This window comes from Pseudophryne corroboree, chromosome 10 (genome assembly GCF_028390025.1).
Source record: "Pseudophryne corroboree isolate aPseCor3 chromosome 10, aPseCor3.hap2, whole genome shotgun sequence".
Taxonomy (NCBI): domain Eukaryota; kingdom Metazoa; phylum Chordata; class Amphibia; order Anura; family Myobatrachidae; genus Pseudophryne; species Pseudophryne corroboree.
Genome location: NC_086453.1, coordinates 232790639 through 232815684, shown reverse-complemented (window position 1 = coordinate 232815684; position 25046 = coordinate 232790639). Strand labels below are relative to the sequence as shown.

Here is a 25046-nt window from a genome sequence, read left to right as displayed (position 1 = left end):
CACTGCCAATCTCTTCTGGAAGAAAATGGAGAGGGCTGAAATCTGGACCTTAATTGAACCCAGACGTAAGCCCTTATCCACACCAGCCTGCAGGAAACATAAGAAACGTCCCAAGTGAAACTCAGCAGATGGATACGTGCACTCCTCGCACCAAGAGACATATCTCCTCCAGATATGATAGTGTTTTGACACTGTTTTGATAGTGTTTTGATAGTGTTTTGGTTTTCTTGCCTGAATTATGGTAGCAATAACCTTTTTGGAAAGACCCTTGTGAGTTAGGATGTTCCGCTCAACCCCCATGCTGTCAAACGAAGTTGCCGTAAGTCCGGGTAGACTTCTTAGTGGTAGAGGCCAAGGGTCTTCGACGGACATATCCAGAAGATCTGCGTACCACGCCCTCCAAGGCCAATCCGGGGCAATCAGAATTGCTTAGACTCTGATTCCTGATTTGCTTTAGCACCCTTGGGAGCAACGGAATCGGAGGAAACAGGTAGACCAGCCGGTAAGGCCAAGGCGATGCCAGTGCATCCGCTGCCCTCGCCCGAGGGTACCTGGTTCACTAGCAATACCAGGGAAGTTTCTTGTTGAGACGAGAAGCCATCATGTCTATCTACGGGTAGTCCCATGGGTTGATGACCTGCTGGAACACCTGCTGGCGGAGACCCCACTCTCCCGAGTGGAGATTGTGACGACTCAGGAAGTCCGCTTCCCAGTTGTCCACACCCGGAGTGAAGATTGCTGACATGGCTCTTGCATTTCTTTCCGCCCAGAGGAGTATCTTTGACACCTCCCGCGTGCAGGCTCTGCTTTTTGTCCCTCCTTTTCGATTGATGTATGCCAATGCCGTGGCATTGTCCGACTGTACCTGGATCGCGTGATCCCTGAGCAGAGGAGAGGCCTGAAGGAGAGCATTGTAGATCGCCCGAAGTTCCAGAATGTTGATCAGAAGGAGGCTTTCGTGGGTTGACCACCTGCCCTGGAACTGCGCCCCTTGGGTGAAAGCTCCCCATCCCCTTAGACTCGCGTCCGTCGTGAGGAGGGTCCAATCCTGAAACTCCGGCCTAACAGGAGATTGGAGGACTGTAGCCACCACAGAAGGAAATCCTGGCCTGAGGTGACAGCCGAATCGTCCGGTGCATCTGTAGATGTGATCGGGACCACTTGCTCAGGAGATCCAATTGAAATGTTCTGGCATGGAACCTCCCATACTGGATCACCTCGTATGACAATCTTATGCAAAGATGGATGGACACTCGAGTAGATTGGAGCACCATGTGGACCATCTCCTGAAGTGTTCTCGCCTTGTCCTCTGGCAGGAACACCTTCTGGGCAACAGTATCCATCAACATCTCCAGGAACAGGAGCCTCTGACTTAGCACCAGGTAGGACTTCCGTAAGTTGAGAATCCACCCATGGTGTGACAGAAGTTGAATAGTGCGGTCGATATGAAGCAATAAAAGCTCCCTGGACCTTGCTTTTATCAGAAGATCATCCAGGTAAGGGACAACATTGACCCCCTGGACCCGATCACCTTCGTGAATACCCTCAGGGCTGTAGACAGGCCGAAGGGCAGTGCCTCGAATTGGAAGTGATTGTCCAGCAGGGCAAACCGCAGATACGCCTGATGAGGCGGCCAAATTGGAATATGGAGGTAAGCGTCCTTGATATCCAAGGATACCATGAATTCCCGTTCTTCCAGGCCCGCAATCTCTGCTTGCAGGGATTCCATTTTGAACTTGAACACTTTCAAATAAGGATTCAAGGATTTTAGATTCAAAATGGGTCTTACCGAACAGTCTGGTTTCGGCACCACAAACAGGTTGGAGTAAAACCCCTTGCCACATTGTGGTATTGGTACTGGAACAATGACGTGGGACTGGACCAACTTTTGGATGGCCTGTTGCAACGTAACTTGCATATCCTTCAAAGCTGGTAAGCTTGATTTGAAAGTTTGTTGGGGAGGAGTACTGTCGAACTCCAGCTTGTAGCCTTGAGAAACGAGATTCTGACCCAGGTATCCTGGCAGGAAATCTCCCAGACGCGGCTGAAGTGACGCAGTCGAGCTCCCACTTCGAGATCCCCTCGGGGTGGGTGGGCACCGTCATGCTGAGGCCTTGGTGGAAGCAGAAGCGGTGGACTGGTCTCGGGAGCTGGTGCTTGCAGGCTTTCTGGACTTATCTCTGGTGCCTCTAGTCACATTGGAGGCACCTCTGGCCTTAGATCAAAATCTGTGAGACCGAAAGGACTGGACAGACGGCCCCGGGTCAGAGCGTCTCGCTGGTGGGGCCCCAGACGGGAGAAACCTGGATTTCCCAGCCGTAACTTTGGAAATCAGAGTATCCAATTCAACCCCAAAAAGCCATTCCCCAGAAAAGGGGAGAGATTCCACACATTTGGATTCTGCGTCCGCAATCCACCGACGCAACCACAAGGCCCTGCGCACCGACACTGCCATGGTAGAAGTCCTAGCATTAATGTTCCCCATTTCCTTCAGCGAATCACAGAGGACACGTGTTGTGTCCTGAATGTGTTTTAGGAGGGTCACCATAGTGGCCAAGGGCATATCGCCCGAGAGGCCCCCCTGAATTTGAGTGGCCCAGGAATGAATGGCATGAGTCATCCAGCAACCCGCAATGACCGGCCTTTGTGATACACCTGCTGCCATGTAAATAGATTTGAGTGTAGTTTCTATCTTCCTATTCCCAGGATCCTTCATGGTAAAGGAGTCCGGGGCAGGCAGCACCGCCTTTTTGGACAGGCGAGAAACTGATACATCAACCCCAGGGGGGTCCTCCCAAAATTTTCTACCTTCAGGAGCAAAAGGGAAAATACGCAAAAAAAATTTGGACACATGGGATTTTTATAGGCCAGCTTGAATAGGTCATCTAACTCTGTAGAATCAGGGAAAGTGACATTAGGCTTGTTTTGTAGAAAGAAAAACGACTGCTGTGACGTCCCGTATAGCCAGAATTGGGGGTTAAATACCCTGAGCAGAATCGGGTTCCAAGTCATACCCATCCTACTGTATATCATCATAGGTATCAGATAGTAGAGCAGGTAACCCACGCTTCTGTGGACCTACATGAGAGAGGGGGCACTGTGCTGCATCTGCCCTAGCAGCTAAATCTGCAACAGCTTGTTGTAGTAGTTGAGTCTTCTGTACATTAGCAGTAAGTAGGGATGACATAACTGTCATAATAGTTTTAAGAGACCCTAACCAGTGGGGCTCTGGACCCTCTCCCCCAGCCCCTTCACTGATTTGTGAATATTGGCTGCATTGTTCACAGGAAACAGAATCATTAGATAATGGAGAGAATCTGGTGTGGCATACACTGCACAGCTTGTGTTTACCCATGTTTCACAGTAAGCACAATAACATATACACAGACAGTCATAATGCAAGCCTGCCCTACTGTTTGGGAGAGGAGACATAGAGAGAAGGACACCAGCACACCCTGAGCTGCACAGCCCCAGTGAGGCTGTCAGCACACTATATTACAGAAAACACTAACAAATCCTGTTTTAAAGAGGACCCAGATAGTGTACACAAGCGGCTCTCCCCCTTTGCTACACCCTGTACCAGATATCCAGCGTGTCTGAGGAGTCAGGAGGCGCTGTGTGTGCTGAGAATGGTTGCAGTTAGCAGAGGAAGGCACCAAAATGCCTCAGGTCCTGCTCTGATGTAGCTTCGCCCCCTCCAATGGCGCCGTAGTTACATTGATATATTAGACTGGCAAAGTCTCCATATAGCTTAAAAACATCAGTCAAAGTCTTTTTGTGCCAGTCTACACGGGGGATCTTAGTGGGATCCCCCCCCGGGAGGGTCCCGTACGCTGCGCCCGTGGTCAGCCACACCGTGAACCGGGGGACCCCCCTAGCGGGACCCTCGGTGTGTACCCACCACCGATGTCACCTTCAGGCAGTGTTTGGGGTGTGCGGCGTGCTGTGGCTGTGACAGCCAAAGCGCAGTGCCCCGCCGAACAACAACCCCTCAGTACGGTGGTCCTGCAGCGGGGAAGCGGCTCTGCACCTCGTAAGGTCGGTGACCTTCCTCCCTAACTCTCACGGTGCAGGTATGCTGTTGGCCAAACAGCATCCCGAAAATAACAAACAGAAAAAAGAAATTGAAGAAAACTCTCTGGAACTCAGAGATGTGCATCCTCTCCTGAGGGCACTTTTTTCTAAACTGCCTGTGGGAGTGGGCATAGAGGGGAGGAGCCAGCACACCCAGCTGAAGAAATTTAAAGTGCACTGGCTCCTTTGGACCCAGTCTATACCCCATCATACTAGAATCCCCAATATCCCTACTGGATGCTTGATAAATTTTGTAATGATTTTGTGCATGAAAAAAGTTTGTATACCTACACGAAATTCATTTGTGTTTTATATACACCTTATACACATAGCCTGAAGATCATTTCAGACAAAACTTTTATTCATTTTGTGCATACTGAACCATCAGAAAACAAAGTTATCACAATCTCAGTCATGCTCAAAAAATTCTGTATTTCAGAATATTCCTTATTTCTGAATTTTGGATATGGGGGACTCAACATGTTGTAAGCACAACGGAATATGCTGCGCTATTTAAGAAACTGTTAATAAATAAATTAATAATAGTAATTCATGAGCTCTATTCAATGGTTGCCTTGTCCTTTATATGATCTGCAGTATTCTGCAAGGTACGCCATCCTTTTCCGGACTACCAGGAATCTAGATCAAGATCTACCAGAAAGCTTACCGAGGTTGCATAGATGCTGGGGTTGATGGTGCTTTAGCTTTCAGCTTCTCCCCAAGTGGATAATGTATGTTGGTGTATTCCCGCTCCTTTATTCTTCCTCTCTGCAATAAAACATTTCAAAATAATGAAAACACAAAATGCACAGTCTTCTAATATAACAATTTAATTAGAAAATTGTTTACATTTTTTGGACCACTAATCTGACAGAAGGTATCAATTCAACATCTCCCAACATTTGCATGTAGCTTTTCATTTAAAAGCACGCCCATCACATAGACAGTGCGAGGCAGGGATTTTGTACAGCACGTGTAATGTGCATCTTCTGAATTCAGCAGCTGGATTAGGATGCAGGTGCCACAGTAGATTCTCTGGAGAATAGTAATGGATTATTACATGTCCTCAGGGGAGGTGGAACCAGTTGTCGCCCCATGCTTTCAATGGGATACCTTCTACACCTTTCATATGGACTTTATCAGGGAAAGCAATAAATAAGATTTTACTTACCGATAAATCTATTTCTCGTAGTCCGTAGTGGATGCTGGGACTCCGTCAGGACCATGGGGAATAGCGGCTCCGCAGGAGATAGGGCACAAAATTTAAAAGTTTGACCACTAGGTGGTGTGTACTGGCTCCTCCCCCTATGACCCTCCTCCAAGCCTCAGTTAGGATACTGTGCCCGGACGAGCGTACACAATAAGGAAGGATTTTGAATCCCGGGTAAGACTCATACCAGCCACACCAATCACACCGTACAACTTGTGATCTGAACCCAGTTAACAGTATGACAAACGTAGGAGCCTCTGAACAGACGGCTCACAACAATAACAACCCGATTTTTTTGTAACAATAACTATGTACAAGTATTGCAGACAATCCGCACTTGGGATGGGCGCCCAGCATCCACTACGGACTACGAGAAATAGATTTATCGGTAAGTAAAATCTTATTTTCTCTGACGTCCTAGTGGATGCTGGGACTCCGTCAGGACCATGGGGATTATACCAAAGCTCCCAAACGGGCGGGAGAGTGCGGATGACTCTGCAGCACCGAATGAGAGAACTCCAGGTCCTCCTTAGCCAGGGTATCAAATTTGTAGAATTTTACAAACGTGTTCTCCCCTGACCACGTAGCTGCTCGGCAGAGTTGTAATGCCGAGACCCCTCGGGCAGCCGCCCAAGATGAGCCCACCTTCCTTGTGGAATGGGCCTTGACAGATTTAGGCTGTGGCAGGCCTGCCACAGAATGTGCAAGTTGAATTGTGCTACAAATCCAACGAGCAATCGTCTGCTTAGAAGCAGGAGCACCCAGCTTGTTGGGTGCATACAGTATAAACAGCGAGTCAGATTTTCTGACTCCAGCCGTCCTTGAAATATATATTTTCAAAGTAGCATGGTTACTTTCCATGTAAGATATTTCAAATCCACCGATTTGAGTGGCTCAAACCAATGGGATTTGAGAAAATCCAAAACTACATTAAGATCCCACGGAGCCACTGGGGGCACAACCGAGGGCTGTATATGTAGTACTCCTTTTACAAAAGTCTGGACTTCAGGAACTGAAGCCAATTCTTTCTGGAAGAAAATCGACAGGGCCGAAATTTGAACCTTAATGGACCCTAATTTGAGGCCCATAGACAATCCTGTTTGCAGGAAATGTAGGAATCGACCCAGTTGAAATTCCTCCGTCGGGGCCTTCCTGGCCTCACACCACGCAACATATTTTCTCCAAATGCGGTGATAATGTTGTGCAGTCACCTCCTTCCTGGCTTTTACCAGGGTAGGGATGACCTCTTCCGGAATGCCTTTTTCCCTTAGGATTCGGCGTTCAACCGCCATGCCGTCAAACGCAGCCGCGGTAAGTCTTGGAATAGACACGGTCCCTGCTGAAGCAGGTCCCGTCTTAGAGGTAGAGGCCACGGATCTTCCGTGAGCATCTCCTGAAGTTCCGGGTACCAAGTTCTTCTTGGCCAATCCGGAGCCACGAGTATCGTTCTTACTCCCCTTTGCCGTATAATTCTCAGTACTTTTGGTATGAGAGGCAGAGGAGGAAACACATACACTGACTGGTACACCCATGGTGTTACCAGAGCGTCTACAGCTATTGCCTGAGGGTCTCTTGACCTGGCGCAATACCTGTCCAGTTTTTTGTTGAGGCGGGACGCCATCATGTCCACCATTGGTCTTTCCCAATGGACCACAATCATGTGGAAGACTTCTGGATGAAGTCCCCACTCTCCCGGGTGCAGATCGTGTCTGCTGAGGAAGTCTGCTTCCCAGTTGTCCACTCCCGGGATGAACACAGCCGACAGTGCTAACACATGATTTTCTGCCCAGCGGAGAATCCTTGCAGCTTCTGCCATTGCCCTCCTGCTTCTTGTGCCGCCCTGTCTGTTTACGTGGGCGACTGCCGTGATGTTGTCCGACTGAATCAACACCGGCTGACCCTGAAGCAGAGGTTTTGCCAGGCTTAGAGCATTGTAGATTGCTCTTAGCTCCAGTATATTTATGTGAAGAGACGTCTCCAGGCTTGACCACACGCCCTGGAAGTTTCTTCCCTGTGTGACCGCTCCCCAGCCTCTCAGGCTGGCATCCGTGGTCACTAGGACCCAGTTCTGTATGCCGAATCTGCGGCCCTCTAACAGATGAGCACTCTGCAACCACCATAGCAGAGACACTCTTGTCCTTGTGGACAATTTTATCCGCTGATGCATCTGCAGATGCGATCCGGACCATTTGTCCAGCAGATCCCACTGGAAAGTTCGTGCATGGAATCTGCCGAATGGAATCGCTTCGTAAGAAGCTACCATTTTTCCCAGGACTCTTGTGCATTGATGCACAGATACTTTTCCTGGTTTTAGGAGGTTCCTGACTAGATCGGATAACTCCCTGGCTTTCTCCTCCGGAAGAAATACCTTTTTCTGAACAGTGTCCAGAATCATCCCTAGGAACAACAGACGTGTCGTCGGGATCAGTTGGGATTTTGGAAAATTCAGAATCCACCCGTGTTGTTGGAGCACTACTTGGGTTAGTGCTACTCCGACCTCCAGCTGTTCTCTGGATCTTGCCCTTATCAGGAGATCGTCCAAGTAAGGGATAATTAAGACGCCTTCTCTTCGAAGAAGGATCATCATTTCGGCCATTACCTTGGTAAAGACCCGGGGTGCCGTGGACAATCCAAACGGCAGCGTCTGAAACTGATAATGACAGTTTTGGACCACGAACCTGAGGTACCCTTGGTGTGAAGGACAAATTGGAACATGAAGGTAAGCATCCTTGATGTCCAAGGACACCATAAAATCCCCTTCTTCCAGATTCGCTATCACTGCTCTGAGTGACTCCATCTTGAACTTGAATTTTTGTATGTACAGGTTCAGAGATTTTAGATTTAGAATCGGTCTTACCGAGCCGTCCGGCTTCGGTACCACAAATAGCGTGGAGTAATACCCCTGTCCCTGTTGTAGGAGGGGTACCTTGACTATCACCTGCTGAGAATACAGCTTGTGAATGGCCTCCAATACCGTCGCCCTGTCGGAGGGAGACGTTGGCAAAGCAGACTTTAGGAAACGGCGAGGAGGGGACTTCTCGAATTCCAACCTGTAACCCTGAGATACTACCTGCAGGATCCAGGGGTCCACCTGCGAGTGAGCCCACTGTGCGCTGAAATGTTTGAGGCGACCCCCCACCGCCCCTGAGTCTGCTTGTAAGGTCCCAGCGTCATGCTGACGCCTTTGTAGAAGCCGGGGAGGGCTTCTGCTCCTGGGAAGGAGCTGCTTGTTGCAGTCTCTTACCCTTTCCTTTGCCTCGGGGCAAATAGGAATGTCCTTTTGCTCGTTTGTTCTTATAGGAACGAAAGGACTGCGGCTGAAAAGCCTGCGGCTTTTTCTGCTGGGAGGTGACCTGGGGTAAAAAGGTGGATTTTCCGGCCGTTGCCGTGGCCACCAGATCCGATAGACCGACCCCAAATAATTCCTCCCCCTTATACGGCAATACTTCCATATGTCGTTTGGAATCCGCATCACCTGACCACTGGCGCGTCCATAAACTTCTTCTGGCAGATATGGACATCGCACTTACTCTTGATGCCAGAGTGCAAATATCTCTCTGTGCATCTCGCATATAAAGAAATGCATCCTTTAACTGCTCTATAGTCAGTAAAATACTGTCCCTATCCAGGGTATCAATATTTTCAGACAGTGACTCCGACCAAGCCACGCCAGCACTGCACATCCAGGCTGAGGCGATTGCTGGTCTCAGTATAACACCCGTATGTGTGTATATACTTTTTAATGTATTCTCCAGCCTCCTATCAGCTGGATCCTTGAGGGCGGCCGTATCAGGAGACGGTAACGCCACTTGCTTTGATAAGCGTGTGAGCGCCTTATCCACCCTAGGAGGTGTTTCCCAGCGCGCCCTAACCTCTGGCGGGAAAGGGTATAATGCCAATAACTTCTTTGAAATTAGCAGTTTTCTATCTGGGGTAACCCACGCTTCATCACACACTTCATTCAGTTCCTCTGATTCAGGAAAAACTATCGGTAGTTTTTTCACACCCCACATAATACCCCTTTTTGTGGTACTTGCAGTATCAGAGATATGCAAAGCCTCCTTCATTGCCGTGATCATATAACGTGTGGCCCTACTGGAAAATACGTTTGTTTCTTCACCGTCGACACTGGATTCAGTGTCAGTGTCTGTGTCGACCGACTGAGGTAAAGGGCGTTTTACAGCCCCTGACGGTGTCTGAGACGCCTGGACAGGTACTAACTGGTTTGCCGGCTGTCTCATGTCGTCAACCGACTTTTGTAGCGTGCTGACACTATCCCGTAATTCCATAAACAAAGCCATCCATTCTGGTGTCGACTCCCTAGGGGGTGACATCACCATTACAGGCAATTGCTCCGCCTCCACGCCAACATCGTCCTCATACATGTCGACACACACGTACCGACACACAGCAGACACACAGGGAATGCTCTGATAGAAGACAGGACCCCACTAGCCCTTTGGGGAGACAGAGGGAGAGTTTGCCAGCACACACCCAAGCGCTATAAATATATATAGGGACAACCTTAATAAGTGTGTTCCCTTTATAGCAGCTCAAATATTATAAATATCGCCAATAAGTGCCCCCCCTCTCTGTTTTTACCCTGTTTCTGTAGTGCAGTGCAGGGGAGAGTCCTGGGAGCCTTCCTCGCAGCGGAGCTGGGCAGGAAAATGGCGCTGTGTGCTGAGGAGAATAGGCCCCACCCCCTTTTCGGCGGGCTTCTTCTCCCGGTTTTTTTGGAACCTGGCAGGGGTTAAATACATCCATATAGCCCCAGGGGCTATATGTGATATATTTTAGCCAGAATAGGTATATTACATTGCTGCCCAGGGCGCCCCCCCCCAGCGCCCTGCACCCTCAGTGACCGCTGGTGTGAAGTGTGCGGAGAGCAATGGCGCACAGCTGCAGTGCTGTGCGCTACCTCATGAAGACTGAGACGTCTTCTGCCGCCGGTTTCTGGACCTCTTCTCTATTCGGCATCTGCAAGGGGGTCGGCGGCGCGGCTCCGGTGACCCATCCAGGCTGTACCTGTGATCGTCCCTCTGGAGCTAGTGTCCAGTAGCCTAAGAAGCAAATCCATCCTGCACGCAGGTGAGTTCACTTCTTCTCCCCTAAGTCCCTCGTTGCAGTGAGCCTGTTGCCAGCAGGACTCACTGAAAATAAAAAACCTAACAAACTTTTTCTAAGCAGCTCTTTAGGAGAGCCACCTAGATTGCACCCTGCTCGGACGGGCACAAAAACCTAACTGAGGCTTGGAGGAGGGTCATAGGGGGAGGAGCCAGTACACACCACCTAGTGGTCAAACTTTTAAATTTTGTGCCCTGTCTCCTGCGGAGCCGCTATTCCCCATGGTCCTGACGGAGTCCCAGCATCCACTAGGACGTCAGAGAAAAAAGGTTTAAACACAAGAGTGACTTTTGTAATAAAGACCGGTTCCCCTCACTCATGAGAGACTGAGAGGAACACAGGAGAGTTGGGAGCAGTGAAAGAGGTGGTATTACTAATAGTAATTGTGACCGTGTGCAATTTCAGTGCAGACTGTTGCCGAATGTTTTCAACGGGGCAGTTCCAAAATCAAAAGACAGAGACACTGGGAGGGGAATTTAGAAAAAAAAGTGCAGGTTTTTAGAAGTTGAGATGTTGCCCATAGTAACCAAATCAGATTCTAGCTATTATCTTTTAGAAGGTGCTCCATAAAAAAAATAAGTTGACTGGTTGCTACGGGCAAGATCTCAACTTCTAAAGACCCTCACATCACGCCCACTCTAATGGGTGAGGTGGGCAATTAGGTACACTTACACAAACTGGCATATACTGTTTGCCCGCTTATGTTACAGTAATTTACCTTGAATGCCCATAACCTAGGTAATCTAGTCATGTACTGAACTGGATGCCTTGAAGATCAGTATCTTTTTTATTTAATTTCTTACACATATGGCCCATCAGCAAAATGTCCCATTAAATAAAAAGGAAACTAAAAGGCACCTGTTTTTGTTGTTTTGTCTTTAGACTTTGAGACGTGAGCTGGTATTCACACACTATAAACATAGCCCAGCTTTTAGGAGGTAGGCCATATTGGGCAGTACGGATGGTGTAATGGTTAGCATTACTGACTGCCAGCACCGTCATGGGTTCCATTCCCACCACAGCTCTAACTCAACATGCGCTTGCGTGGGTTTCCCCTGGGTACTCCGGTTCCTCCCACATTCCAAAAATATACTGAGGGGTTAATTGGCTCACAACAAAAATCAATCCCAGTGTGTAAGTGTACATAGGCAAAGTGGTTCTTACCTGCCATCAAATTCTATGTTTCTATACTGAGATATGAACCACTGTATGTATATTTTTCATAGGGTCAGAGATAACATCCTCTCAAAACACATATAAACCATACTTTGTGTGGTCCACCAGGTGGCAGCATTCTACAATATCCATAGCAGAAATGAGCATTTCTATAATGTGGAAACATTAACTCTACGCTAATATGTTACACTCTAGTTTCTAAAAGATAATAGTGCTTTTAATAATCTATATTTGTATAGCAGCAGTCAGCAGCTTGAAAATGTGTCCAGGTGCAAGAAATAGAAGGAGGAGGAAATTACTTTATGCTTCGCTTACTATATTAGAGAATATAAAACCACCTTTTTACAACAAATGGTGCACTTCCCATAAACCTCTGCAGGGAAACCACTTAAGAGTCTCATTTTATGTACAGATTGGACTGTAGAGGTCATGCCTGAGTCACAAAACAAGCTTACCAGCATGTCACTTCCAACTATTTTATAGGAAAACAGTCTCTTATTGCATGTTTGGCTGCTATTTCTGATAAGGGCATCCTCTCACCTGCTCGTCCTCCAGATACTTCTTCCTGGACTCAATATATTTCTGCACGGCCATGTAAATAAATTTATACTGTGCCTCTGTCTGCACCATGCCAGAGCGCTGCTGTCTCACCATCTGGATGGTTTTCGGGATGTCGATATCACAATCCAAACCTGTGTGGCATAGTAAATATCAAACTTCCAAGGTGCATGACCAAGAAATATTAGTATTGCAGATTAGCAAGGCGTCACAGTGATCTGCAGTCATGCACTAGAGGAGGACAGAAAAGATATACCTATAACAGGGACATACAGAATAGACAACATGAATGCAGACATGAAAACAAAATATCAGGAGTTCCCTGCTCATGACAGAGCTTACAATCTAACTGGCAGAGAGCACATGTTAAACGAGTGGAGATTCTGACAGCTGTGAGGGTGTATTAGAGTGGGTAGTGTAGGCAAAAGCAGGGTCAGCTCTAAAACAGAGATGGGTTTTCAGAGAGCGTTTAAACATTTGAAGGCTGCGGGAGAGTCTGATCAGGCGTGGCAGGGAATTTCATAAGTAAGTCTTGCAGGCAGGGGTGGGAAGTGGCTACCAGAGATGAGGCAAGGCACAGCTCTATGATCACAAGGGTAATAAACAAAATATCTGTATAAGACACCCATGATATAGACCAATTGCAAACATAAGCAAGAAAAGGAAAATATTATGAAGATAAAACTTGGTGGGTTACCTTGTCTGTTAATAATATCCACCAGAATATCTATCACTATGATTGTACCGGTACGTCCAATGCCAGCACTGAAAGAACATAAATACAGAAATGTAGTTGTATCTGTCATGTCACATGACAGGAAGTATTGTCTTCTGGCTACTTGATGATGTCATACCTGCAGTGTACAACGATAGGTCCAGACTGTGGAGTACTTAGCTGCGCTGTATTTATTTCTTCCAGGAAGCTTAGTACACCCCCTGGCTCATTTGGGACACCGTGGTCTGGCCAGCTCAGGTATTGATAATGCCATATGCATCTTGGAGGCTCTTCCTAAAAAGCAACAATTGTGTAAATTAGTAACTCATGACGGGACTACAACTGAATTAATGTTACATGTACAATGGAAAGCATAGCCATAAGAACGACCTAACCACTTTTGAAACTTTTACCATTTTAAAAGAATGTAAAACCGGTACACTACACATATAGGTGATGGTATGGTCTCACAGTATCACATGCATACTCCTCTTGCTGACCTAATGCAACCACTTTTGTCCTCCTAAATCATCAGTCTCATTCCAGCATACACCACAATCTGTCAATGGCTACCACCTTTCCTCATATACATGGCTCCAGGACTTCTCACATGCTGCCCATATACTTAGGGCTATTTCACACACAATGGATTTGTCCGTCTGGCAAAATACCAGACTTTTTTCTCCTTTGTTTAACTTTAGTATAAAAGTGACAAATACATTAGGGCTTTCACATGGCACGTGTGGTCTTACAGCCATGAGAACCACTGACTAGGATGGCTGCCATGCCTCTCCACTGCTGCAGCACGTGGTGACAGCTCAAGTTGACCCCGCTGTAACATTACATACGGCACAAAACAATTACTTAAGAAAGCAACTTATCCAAGGGAAAAAAAAACATTCAGTTTTTTCACCCCGATGGAAAAATCTGTTGTGTGTGTGAAACCGGCCTCAGGAATGCTCTTCCATACTCTACTAGACATTCCCCCGGCTTCCCAGATTACAAAAGTGCCCTCAAAACTCATCTCTCCACCTAAGCCTACCACCCTTTCTCCTAATGCTCCAGCCTCTGCATCCCCAATACTGCACCCACTCTTCCTGTGTGGCCATCCAAAGCCCTTCTAGAACATAAGCTCTTGTCTTCCAAAGTCAGCTCCAGAAGAGGTGTATAAAATAGCATTGTTTTTTGGGTGCAAAAGAACCCAGGAGAAAAAAATAAATATTATAGTGGGTGCTGTACAGCAGTATTTCAAGACAGACGGTAATTATTACACTCCCCCTTCCAATAGTTTTTAGGCAACTGAATAATCATTTGGCAATATACCTATTGAGATTAGTGAATCTCCTTGCGAGTGGAGATCACTTTAGGAAATATGTATAATTGTTTCTTTTGTGGTTATCACCACACACAGATACAAGGTACTGTATATGCAACAGGGCAAAGAATATAGTGTACTCTGTATATTAATTAATATAGAATATCAGAGGTTAAAGTGGGTCGGGAAGGTGCACAACTATATTCCGTCACTTCTAATTGAAGGTTGTACAAGTTCCACCTCCGCCTGACCACTAGCATCGGCTCCCAGCCGCAGTGCATTTCAAAGCTGGCAGCGGCCACCAGCCAATCCGGCTCGTGGGCAGGCCGGCTGCCGCATAAAAGAAAGGGGATGCTTTTTTTCCCCATAAACTGGCGCGAGCCAATCACGGCTTGCAGACCGCCAGCCAATGAGAAACTGCCAGCGGGAGATGTGGGAGTGAGAGGAGCAGGGTGTGAGATGGGGGAGTGAGAGGCACAGGGGGTGAGATAGAAGCAGAGGCTGAAGAGGTAGCAGAGAGTGCGAGGTGTAGGGGGTAAGTAAAGGAGAGAAAGATTCAGGTGATCAAACACAAAAGGAGAGGACAGTATATAGGGAGCAAGAGTTACCTAGGATGAAGATATGGACACATGACGAGACTGACAGACAAAGGAAACATAAGAAAGCAGAGGGGAAACATGGAAGACATAAGAGAGGTGAGTAAAGGTTGTTCAACATATCCTGCTACATTGTGCACTACATCTAAAATATGGGGGGGGGGGGGCACACTGCTACTGTGGTCATTGTGTGTGTAAAGGGCACTGATATGTGGGGCAATGTGAATAAGATTGTGCTACTGTGAGGCATTATTTTGAATTGGGGGTACTACTGTGTGGCCACGCTACTTTCTAGTGAGGCCACACCCCTTTTTGCAGCACGTGGGTGGTGGGGGAGATGAGTCCTCTCCGGGACAACTTTAAACACTGTAGAATATACTTATCTGGTTTTGGCAAGCTTAAAGTAACTGATACAAAATGTCAGGTTCACTACGTGGCTCAAATCTAATTTAATAGTAATATAAACCCAAAACAAATAGCCAAACACAATTCTATGTCTTACAGAGTGCAGCCACAGATAACACATGGGTAAAAGCCATAATACAACCTAGAATTTATACAAATTTTAAAAAGCAAAGTAAAAAAAAAAAAAAAAAAAAAAGAAACTTCTTCACTTCAGCTGCTTATCTGCTATACATTTAGCAGATATACACCCACATCCTCAAGCAACAGAGTTGCTGCCCTTAAATTGCTGATTGTCGCCTCCTCAGGGACAGCTGGACTTCTCCGCCACACCACCTTTCTGATGACACAGATAGATATGTTTATATAAATATAGATAGACATATATATTATATTTACCTATCACATATATATATATATATATCTATATAGATATATATACAGGTTGAGTATCCCATATCCATATATTCCGAAATACGGAATATTCCGAAATACGGACTTTTTTGAGTGAGAGTGAGATAGTGAAATCTTTGTTTTTTGATGGCTCAGTGTACACAAACTTTGTTTAATACACAAAGTTATTAATAATATTGTATTAAATGACCTTCAGGCTGTGTGTATAAGGTGTATATGAAACATAATTGAATTGTGTGAATGTAGACACACTTTGTTTAATGCACAAAGTTATAAAAAATATTGGCAAAAATTGCCTTCAGGCTGTGTGTATAATGTGTATATGTAACATAAATGCATTCTGTGCTTAGATTTAGGTCCCATCACCATGATATCTCATTATGGTATGCAATTATTCCAAAATACGGAAAAATCCGTTATCCAAAATACCTCTGGTCCCAAGCATTTTGGATACGGGATACTCAACCTGTATCTATATAGATATATCTATCTATATCTATATATATATCTCTATATATATATATCTCTATATATATATATATATATATATATATATATTTATTTATTAGTGATGTGCACCGGACATTTTTCGGGTTTTGTGTTTTGGTTTTGGATTCGGTTCCGCGGCCGTGTTTTTGGATTCGGACACGTTTTGGCAAAACCTCACCGAAAATTTTTTGTCGGATTCGGGTGTGTTTTGGGTGTTTTTAAAAAAAAAAAAAAACTAAAAAACAGCTTAAATCATAGAATTTGGGGGTCATTTTGATCCCATAGTATTATTAACCTCAATTACCATAATTTCCACTCATTTCCAGTCTATTCTGAACATCTCACACCTCACAATATTATTTTTAGTCCTAAAATTTGCACCGAGGTCGCTGGATGGCTAAGCTAAGCGACACAAGTGGCCGACACAAACACCTTGCCCATCTAGGAGTGGCACTGCAGTGTCAGACAGGATGGCACTTCAAAAAAATTGTCCCCAAACAGCACATGATGCAAAGAAAAAAAGAGGCGCACCAAGGTGGCTGTGTGACTAAGCTAAGCGACACAAGTGGCCGACACAAACACCTGGCCCATCTAGGAGTGGCACTGCAGTGTCAATCAAGACAGGATGGCCCTTCCAAAAAATTGTCCCCAAACAGCACATGATGCAAAGAAAAAAAGAGGCGCACCAAGGTCGCTGTGTGACTTAGCTAAGCGACACAAGTGGCCGACACAAACACCTGGCCCATCTAGGAGTGGCACTGCAGTGTCAGACAGGATGGCACTTCAAAAAAATAGTCCCCAAACAGCACATGGTGCAAAGAAAAATGAAAGAAAAAAAGAGGTGCAAGATGGAATTGTCCTTGGGCCCTCCCACCCACCCTTATGTTGTATAAACAGGACATGCACACTTTAACGAACCCATCATTTCAGCGACAGGGTCTGCCACACGACTGTGACTGACATGACTGGTTGGTTTGTGCCTCCACCAAAAAAGAAGCAATCAATCTCTCCTTGCACAAACTGGCTCTACAGAGGCAAGATGTCCACCTCATCATCATCCTCCGATTCCTCACCCCTTTCACTGTGTACATCCCCCTCCTCACAGATTATTAATTCATCCCCACTGGAATCCACCATCTCGGGTCCCCGTGTACTTTCTGGGGGCAATTGCTGCTGGTGAATGTCTCCACGGAGGAATTGATAATTCATTTTGATGAACATCATCTTCTCCACATTTTCTGGAAGTAACCTCGTACGCCGATTACTGACAAGGTGAGCGGCTGCACTAAACACTCTTTCGGAGTACACACTGGAGGGAGGGCAACTTAGGTAGAATAAAGCCAGTTTGTGCAAGGGCCTCCAAATTGCCTCTTTTTCCTGCCAGTTTACGTACGGACTGTCTGACGTGCCTACTTGGATGCGGTCACTCATATAATCCTCCACCATTCTTTCCATGGTGAGAGAATCATATGCAGTGACAGTAGACGACATGTCAGTAATCATTGGCAGGTCCTTCAGTCCGGACCAGATGTCAGCACTCGCTCCAGACTGCCCTGCATCACCGCCAGCGGGTGGGCTAGGAATTCTTAGCCTTTTCCTCGCACCCCCAGTTGCGGGAGAATGTGAAGGAGGAGATGTTGACGGGTCACGTTCCGCTTGACTTGACAATTTTCTCACCAGCAGGTCTTTGAACCTCTGCAGACTTGTGTCTGCCGGAAAGAGAGATACAACGTAGGTTTTAAATCTAGGATCGAGCACGGTGGCCAAAATGTAGTGCTCTGATTTCAACAGACTGACCACCCGTGAATCCTGGTTAAGCGAATTAAGGGCTCCATCCACAAGTCCCACATGCCTAGCGGAATTGCTCTGTTTTAGCTCCTCCTTCAATGTCTCCAGCTTCTTCTGCAAAAGCCTGATGAGTGGAATGACCTGACTCAGGCTGGCAGTGTCTGAACTGACTTCACGTGTGGCAAGTTCAAAGGGTTGCAGAACCTTGCACAACGTTGAAATCATTCTCCACTGCGCTTGAGTCAGGTGCATTCCCCCTCCTTTGCCTATATCGTGGGCAGATGTATAGGCTTGAATGGCCTTTTGCTGCTCCTCCATCCTCTGAAGCATATAGAGGGTTGAATTCCACCTCGTTACCACCTCTTGCTTCAGATGATGGCAGGGCAGGTTCAGGAATGTTTGGTGGTGCTCCAGTCTTCTGTACGCGGTGCCTGAATGCCGAAAGTGGCCCGCAATTCTTCGGGCCACCGACAGCATCTCTTGCACGCCCCTGTCGTTTTTTAAATAATTCTGCACCACCAAATTCAATGTATGTGCAAAACATGGGACGTGCTGGAATTTGCCCAGATGTAATGCACGCACAATATTGCTAGCGTTGTCCGATGTCACAAATCCCCAGGAGAGTCCAATTGGGGTAAGCCATTCTGCGATGATCTTCCTCAGTTCCCGTAAGAGGTTGTCAGCTGTGTGCCTCTTATGGAAAGCGGTGATACAAAGCGTAGCCTGCCTAGGAACGACTTGGCGTTTGCGAGATGCTGCTACTGGTGCTGCCGCTGCTGTTCTTGCTGCGGGGGGCAATACATCTACCCAGTGGGCTGTCACAGTCATATAGTCCTGAGTCTGCCCTGCTCCACTTGTCCACATGTCCGTGGTTAAGTGGAGATTGGGTACAACTGCATTTTTTAGGACAATGGTGAGTCTTTTTCTGAGGTCTGTGTACATTTTCGGTATCGCCTGCCTAGAGAAATGGAACCTAGATGGTATTTGGTACCGGGGACACAGTACCTCAATCAAGTCTATAGTTGCCTCTGTATTAACGATGGATACCGCAACCACGTTTCTCACCGCCCAGGCTGCCAAGGCCTGAGTTATCTGCTTTGCAGCAGGATGACTGCTGTGATATTTTATCTTCCTCGCAAAGGACTGTTGGACAGTCAATTGCTTACTGGAAGTAGTACAAGTGGTCTGCCGACTTCCCCTCTTGGATGACGATCGACTCCCAGCAGCAACAACAGCAGCGCCAGCAGCAGTAGGCGTTACACTCAAGGATGCATCGGAGGAATCCCAGGCAGGAGAGGACTCGTCAGACTTGACAGTGACATGGCCTGCAGGACTATTGGCTTTCCTGGGTAAGGAGGAAATTGACACTGAGGGAGTTGGTGGTGTGGTTTGCAGGAGCTTGGTTACAAGAGGAAGGGATTTAGTGGTCAGTGGACTGCTTCCGCTGTCACCCAAAGTTTATGAACTTGTCACTGACTTATGATGAATGCGCTGCAGGTGACGTATAAGGGAGGATGTTCCGAGGTGGTTAACGTCCTTACCCCTACTTATTACAGCTTGACAAAGGCAACACACGGCTTGACACCTGTTGTCCGCATTTGTGTTGAAATAATTCCACACCGAAGAGCTGATTTTTTTTTATTTTGACCAGGCATGTCAATGGCCATATTTCTCCCACGGACAACAGGTGTCTCCCCGGGTGCCTGACTTAAACAAACCACCTCACCATCAGAATCCTCCTTGTCAATTTCCTCCCCAGCGCCAGCAACACCCATATCCTCATCCTGGTGTACTTCAACAGTGACATCTTCAATTTGACTATCAGGAACTGGACTGCGGGTGCTCCTTCCAGCACTTGCAGGGGCGTGCAAATGGTGGAAGGCGCAAGCTTTTCCCGTCCAGTGTTGGGAAGGTCAGGCATCGCAACCGACACAATTGGACTCTCCTTGGGGATTTGTGATTTAGAAGAACGCACAGTTCTTTGCTGTGCTTTTGCCAGCTTAAGTCTTTTCTTTTTTCTAGCGAGAGGATGAGTGCTTCCATCCTCATGTGAAGCTGAACCACTAGCCATGAACATAGGCCAGGGCCTCAGCCGTTCCTTGCCACTCCGTGTCGTAAATGGCATATTGGCAAGTTTACGCTTCTCCTCAGACGCTTTTAATTTTGATTTTTGGGTCATTTTACTGAACTTTTGTGTTTTGGATTTTACATGCTCTCTACTATGACATTGGGCATCGGCCTTGGCAGACGACGTTGATGGCATTTCATTGTCTCGGCCATGACTAGTGGCAGCAGCTTCAGCACGAGGTGGAAGTGGATCTTGATCTTTCCCTATTTTAACCTCCACATTTTTGTTCTCCATTTTTTAATGTGTGGAATTATATACCAGTATCAATAGCAATGGCCTACTATTATATTTACTGCGCACAACTGAAATGCACCACAGGTATGGATGGATAGTATACTTGACGACACAGAGGTAGGTACAGCAGTGGCCTACCGTACTGCTATATATAGTATACTGGTGGTCACTGTGTCAGCAAACTGCAAAACTAAAATGCACCACAGGTATAGAATGTAGATGGATAGTATACTTAATGGATGACGACACAGAGGTAGGTACAGCAGTGGCCTACCGTACTGCTATATATAGTATACTGGTGGACACTGTCAGCAAACTGCAAAACTAAAATGCACCACAGGTATAGAATGTAGATGGATAGTATACTTAATGGATGACGACACAGAGGTAGGTACAGCAGTGGCCTACCGTACTGCTATATATAGTATACTGGTGGACACTGTCAGCAAACTGCAAAACTAAAATGCACCACAGGTATAGAATGTAGATGGATAGTATACTTAATGGATGACGACACAGAGGTAGGTACAGCAGTGGCCTACCGTACTGCTATATATAGTATACTGGTGGTCACTGTGTCAGCAAACTGCAAAACTAAAATGCACCACAGGTATAGAATGTAGATGGATAGTATACTTAATGGATGACGACACAGAGGTAGGTACAGCAGTGGCCTACCGTACTGCTATATATAGTATACTGGTGGACACTGTCAGCAAACTGCAAAACTAAAAGGTACAGCAGTGCACTCTGCACTGTACTCCTCCTATATAATATTAATTATACTGGTGGTCCCCAGTCCCCACAATAAAGCAGCACACTGAGCACAGATATGGAGTATTTTTCAGGCAGACAACGTATACTGGTGGTCACTGTCAGCAAAACTCTGCACTGTACTCCTGCTATATAATACAGCTGCTCCCCAGTCCCCACAATTAAGCAGTGTGAGCACTCAGCAGATATATTATGCAGCACACTGAGCACAGATATGGTATGAAGCGTTTTTTTCAGGCAGAGAACGGATAAAAACTGGTGGTCACTTATCAGCAAAACTCTGCACTGTACTCCTCCTAACAGCTGCTCCCCAGTCCTCCCAACAATTAAGCAATAAACCAATCAACTTCAACAATAAACGGAGAGGACGCCAGCCACGTCCTCTCCCTATCATCTCCAATGCACGAGTGAAAATGGCGGCGACGCGCGGCTGCTTATATAGAATCCGAATCTCGCGAGAATCCGATAGCGGGATGATGACATTCGGGCGCGCTCGGGTTAGCTGAGCAAGGCGGGAAGGTTCGAACCTGCCTCGGACCTGTGTAAAAAGGGTGAAGTTCGGGGGGGTTCGGTTTCCGAGAAACCGAACCCGTTCATCTCGAATATATAAATATATATATATATATATATATATATATATATACACATACACACTGCTCAAAAAAATAAAGGGAACACTTAAACAACACAATGTAACTCCAAGTCAATCACACTTCTGTGAAATCAAACTGTCCACTTAGGAAGCAACACTGATTGACAATCAATTTCACATGCTGTTGTGCAAATGGAATAGACAACAGGTGGAAATTAAAGGCAATTAGCAAGACACCCCCAATAAAGGCGTTGTTCTGCAGGTGGTGACCACAGACCACTTCTCAGCTCCTATGCTTTCTGACTGATGTTGTGGTCAATTTTGAAAGCCGGCGGTGCTTTCACTCTAGTGGTAGCATGAGACGGAGTCTACAACCCACACAAGTGGCTCAGGTAGTGCAGCTCATCCAGGATGGCACATCAATGCGAGCTGTGGCAAGAAGGTTTGCGGTGTCTGTCAGCGTAGTGTCCAGAGCATGGAGGCGCTAATAGGAGACAGGCCAGTACATCAGGAGACGTGGAGGAGGCCGCAGGAGGGCAACAACCCAGCAGCAGGACCGCTATCTCCGCCTTTGTGCAAGGAGGAACAGGAGGAGCACTGCGAGAGCCCTGCAAAATGACCTCCAGCAAGCCACAAATGTGCATGTGTCTACTCAAACGATCAGAAACAAACTCCATGAGGGTGGTATGAGGGCCCGACGTCCACAGGTGGGGGTTTTGCTTACAGCCCAACACCGTGCAGGAGGTTTGGCATTTGCCAGAGAACACCAAGATTGGCAAATTCGCCACTGGCGCCCTGTGCTCTTCACAGATGAAAGCAGGTTCTCACTGAGCACATGTGACAGAGTCTGGAGACGCCAAGGAGAACGTTCTGCTGCCTGCAACATCCTCCAGTATGACCGGTTTTGCAGTGGGTCAGTAATGGTGTGGGGTGGCATTTCTTTGGGGGGCCGCACAGCCCTCCATATGCTCGCCAGAGGTAGCCTGACTGCCATTAGGTACCGAGATGAGATCCTCAGACCCCTTGTGAAACCATATGCTGGTGCGGTTGGCCCTGGGTTCCTCCTAATGCAAGACAATGCTAGACCTCATGTGGCTGGAGTGTGTCAGCAGTTCCTGCAAGACAAAGGCATTGATGCTATGGACTGGCCTGCCCGTTCCCCAGACCTGAATCCAATTGAGCACATCTGGGACATCATGTCTCGCTCCATCCACCAACGCCACGTTGCACCACAGACTGTCCAGGAGTTGGCGGATGCTTTAGTCCAGGTCTGGGAGGAGATCCCTCAGGAGACCATCCGCCATCTCATCAGGAGCATGCCCAGGTGTTGTCGGGAGGTCATACAGGCACATGGAGGCCACACACACTACTGTGCCTCATTTTGACTTGTTTTAAGGACATTACATCAAAGTTTGATCAGCCTGTAGTGTGTTTTCCCACTTTAATTTTGAGTGTGACTCCAAATCCAGACCTCCATGGGTTAATAAAATTTGATTTCCATTGATAATTTTTGTGTGATTTTGTTGTCAGCCCATTCAACTATGTAAAGAACAACGTATTTAATAAGAATATTTCATTCATTCATATCTAGGATGTGTTATTTTAATGTTCCCTTTTTTTTTTTGAGCAGTGTATGTATATATATATATATATATATATACACACACACACACACACACACACACATACACTGCTCAAAAAAATAAAAGGGAACACTAAAATAACACATCCTAGATCTGAATGAATGAAATATTCTTATTAAATACGTTGTTCTTTACATAGTTGAATGGGCTGACAACAAAATTTAATTGAGCAAAAGCACAACCTGGCTCAGGCTGTTCCTCCATGTGTGCAACAAATTCTGTGTAAACGTGTGGTCCAGCAGGACTATGATCAAAATCGGGTGTATATATGGCTGACTAGTCCGGCTCCACGTAATCAACAGAAACCATTTCAGCGTAGCCGAAGAGCAAGGGCACGCTTTACTGATTACGAGGGGTCAAGCACTTCTATAAGTGATGACGACTTACAAGTAGCGACTACTTCACATCAAGAGCGCCCTTTAGGGGTAAAAACCCGAGCAGCATATGGCAAGCCACCAAAAGGACGAGGCGAGGGGGCCAAAGAAAAAGGCAAAGCAAAGGCAAAGACTCGCAAGTAAGGGATGTGGTATTTAACCTCTCCAAATCCCCACTGTCTCAGCTTGAATACCAGGTTTTGGCCAAGGGGCTTTCTTTTATACCGACTGTCCGTCATGATTCCTTCCAATGGAAAGTGGAGTCATTCAAGTTTAACAGGACATTGAAGTTACGTGAACATTTTAAGACTACCTCTGTTCCGGTAACTGATGCTCCCACGGATATTCCTTTACAGCTCAAAAAACTGCAACCTAAGTCAAGATTTGAGCCTGTGTCGAATAGCCCATCTATTAAGACATTTTCACGTCTTATGGACAGGCTAGGCAATGAGTGTGACCAGTATATTGGAGGTCATGGTAATCTGAAAGGCCCTGAGCGACAGGCCCTTAAGGATTTACAGTCTCGTACCGACATTATAATTAGAAATGCAGATAAGGGTGGGGCCATAGTCGTGCAGGACCTGTCGGATTACATCGCTGAATGTGAGACAATTATCTGATGTTGAGATATATGAGAAATTGATGCAAGACCCTTCTATCGGGTTTAAAATGGAGCTGGACAGTGTGTTAACTAGGGCTGTTGACAACTCATGGATTTCTAGTGAATTATCCACCGCACTAAAAACTGCACATCAAGTGGTGCCCATGTTTTACACACTGCCCAAGCTCCATAAAAACAGTGAGAAACCCCCTGGCAGACCAATTATATCTGCCAGGGGATCTCTATTTCAACCGATCTCAGTATATTTGGATGCATTGTTAAATCCTTGTGTACAGCATTCGATATCTTATCTCAAGGAAACCAATGATCTTTTGGCTCGATTAAATGCCATAGGTAAACTTACATCTGACACAGTCTTTTGCAGTGCTGATGTTGTAGGGCTTTATACGTGTATTCCTCATGACCTAGGTATATCAGCGGTAGCAGCACTCATTAATGATAATCCTCATTATGTTGGTCCACCTGTGGAATTCTTTCTGGAATTGCTACTTCTTGTGTTGACTAGAAATTATTTTCTGTTTAATGGTAATTTCTATCTACAGCAGCTTGGCTGTGCGATGGGGTCCAATGTGGCCCCATCGTACGCCAATGCTTTCATGTGTTGGATTGAGAAGCCTCTTTTGTTAAATAACCCATTTAGTCACCATATCATCATGTACGTTAGATACATTGATGATTTATTGATTGTGTGGGGTGGATCAAAGGAATGCTTGCAGAATCTCCTTGATACTCATAATGCATCTTCCAGTGTAGTAAAGCTCATTTATAATATGAGCAAGACCACTGTAAACTTTTTGGATGTGAATCTCACACAT

General features: G+C 46.4%; 1 protein-coding gene across 2 annotated transcripts in view; it reads right to left on the bottom strand.

Annotated features, from left to right (window-relative positions):
• Positions 1–25046, bottom strand: part of LOC134966421 (tyrosine-protein phosphatase non-receptor type 11-like) — a 373757-nt gene that overhangs the window by 4605 nt on the left and 344106 nt on the right. Inside the window, exons 11-14 of one of the 2 annotated variants that reach the window (XM_063943146.1) lie at positions 13000–13154; positions 12843–12910; positions 12128–12279; positions 4742–4842 (exon numbers count right to left, since the gene is read on the bottom strand). In XM_063943146.1, coding sequence (XP_063799216.1) covers positions 4742–4842; positions 12128–12279; positions 12843–12910; positions 13000–13154 — 476 coding nt within the window. The other variant, XM_063943147.1, reaches the window with a different exon arrangement.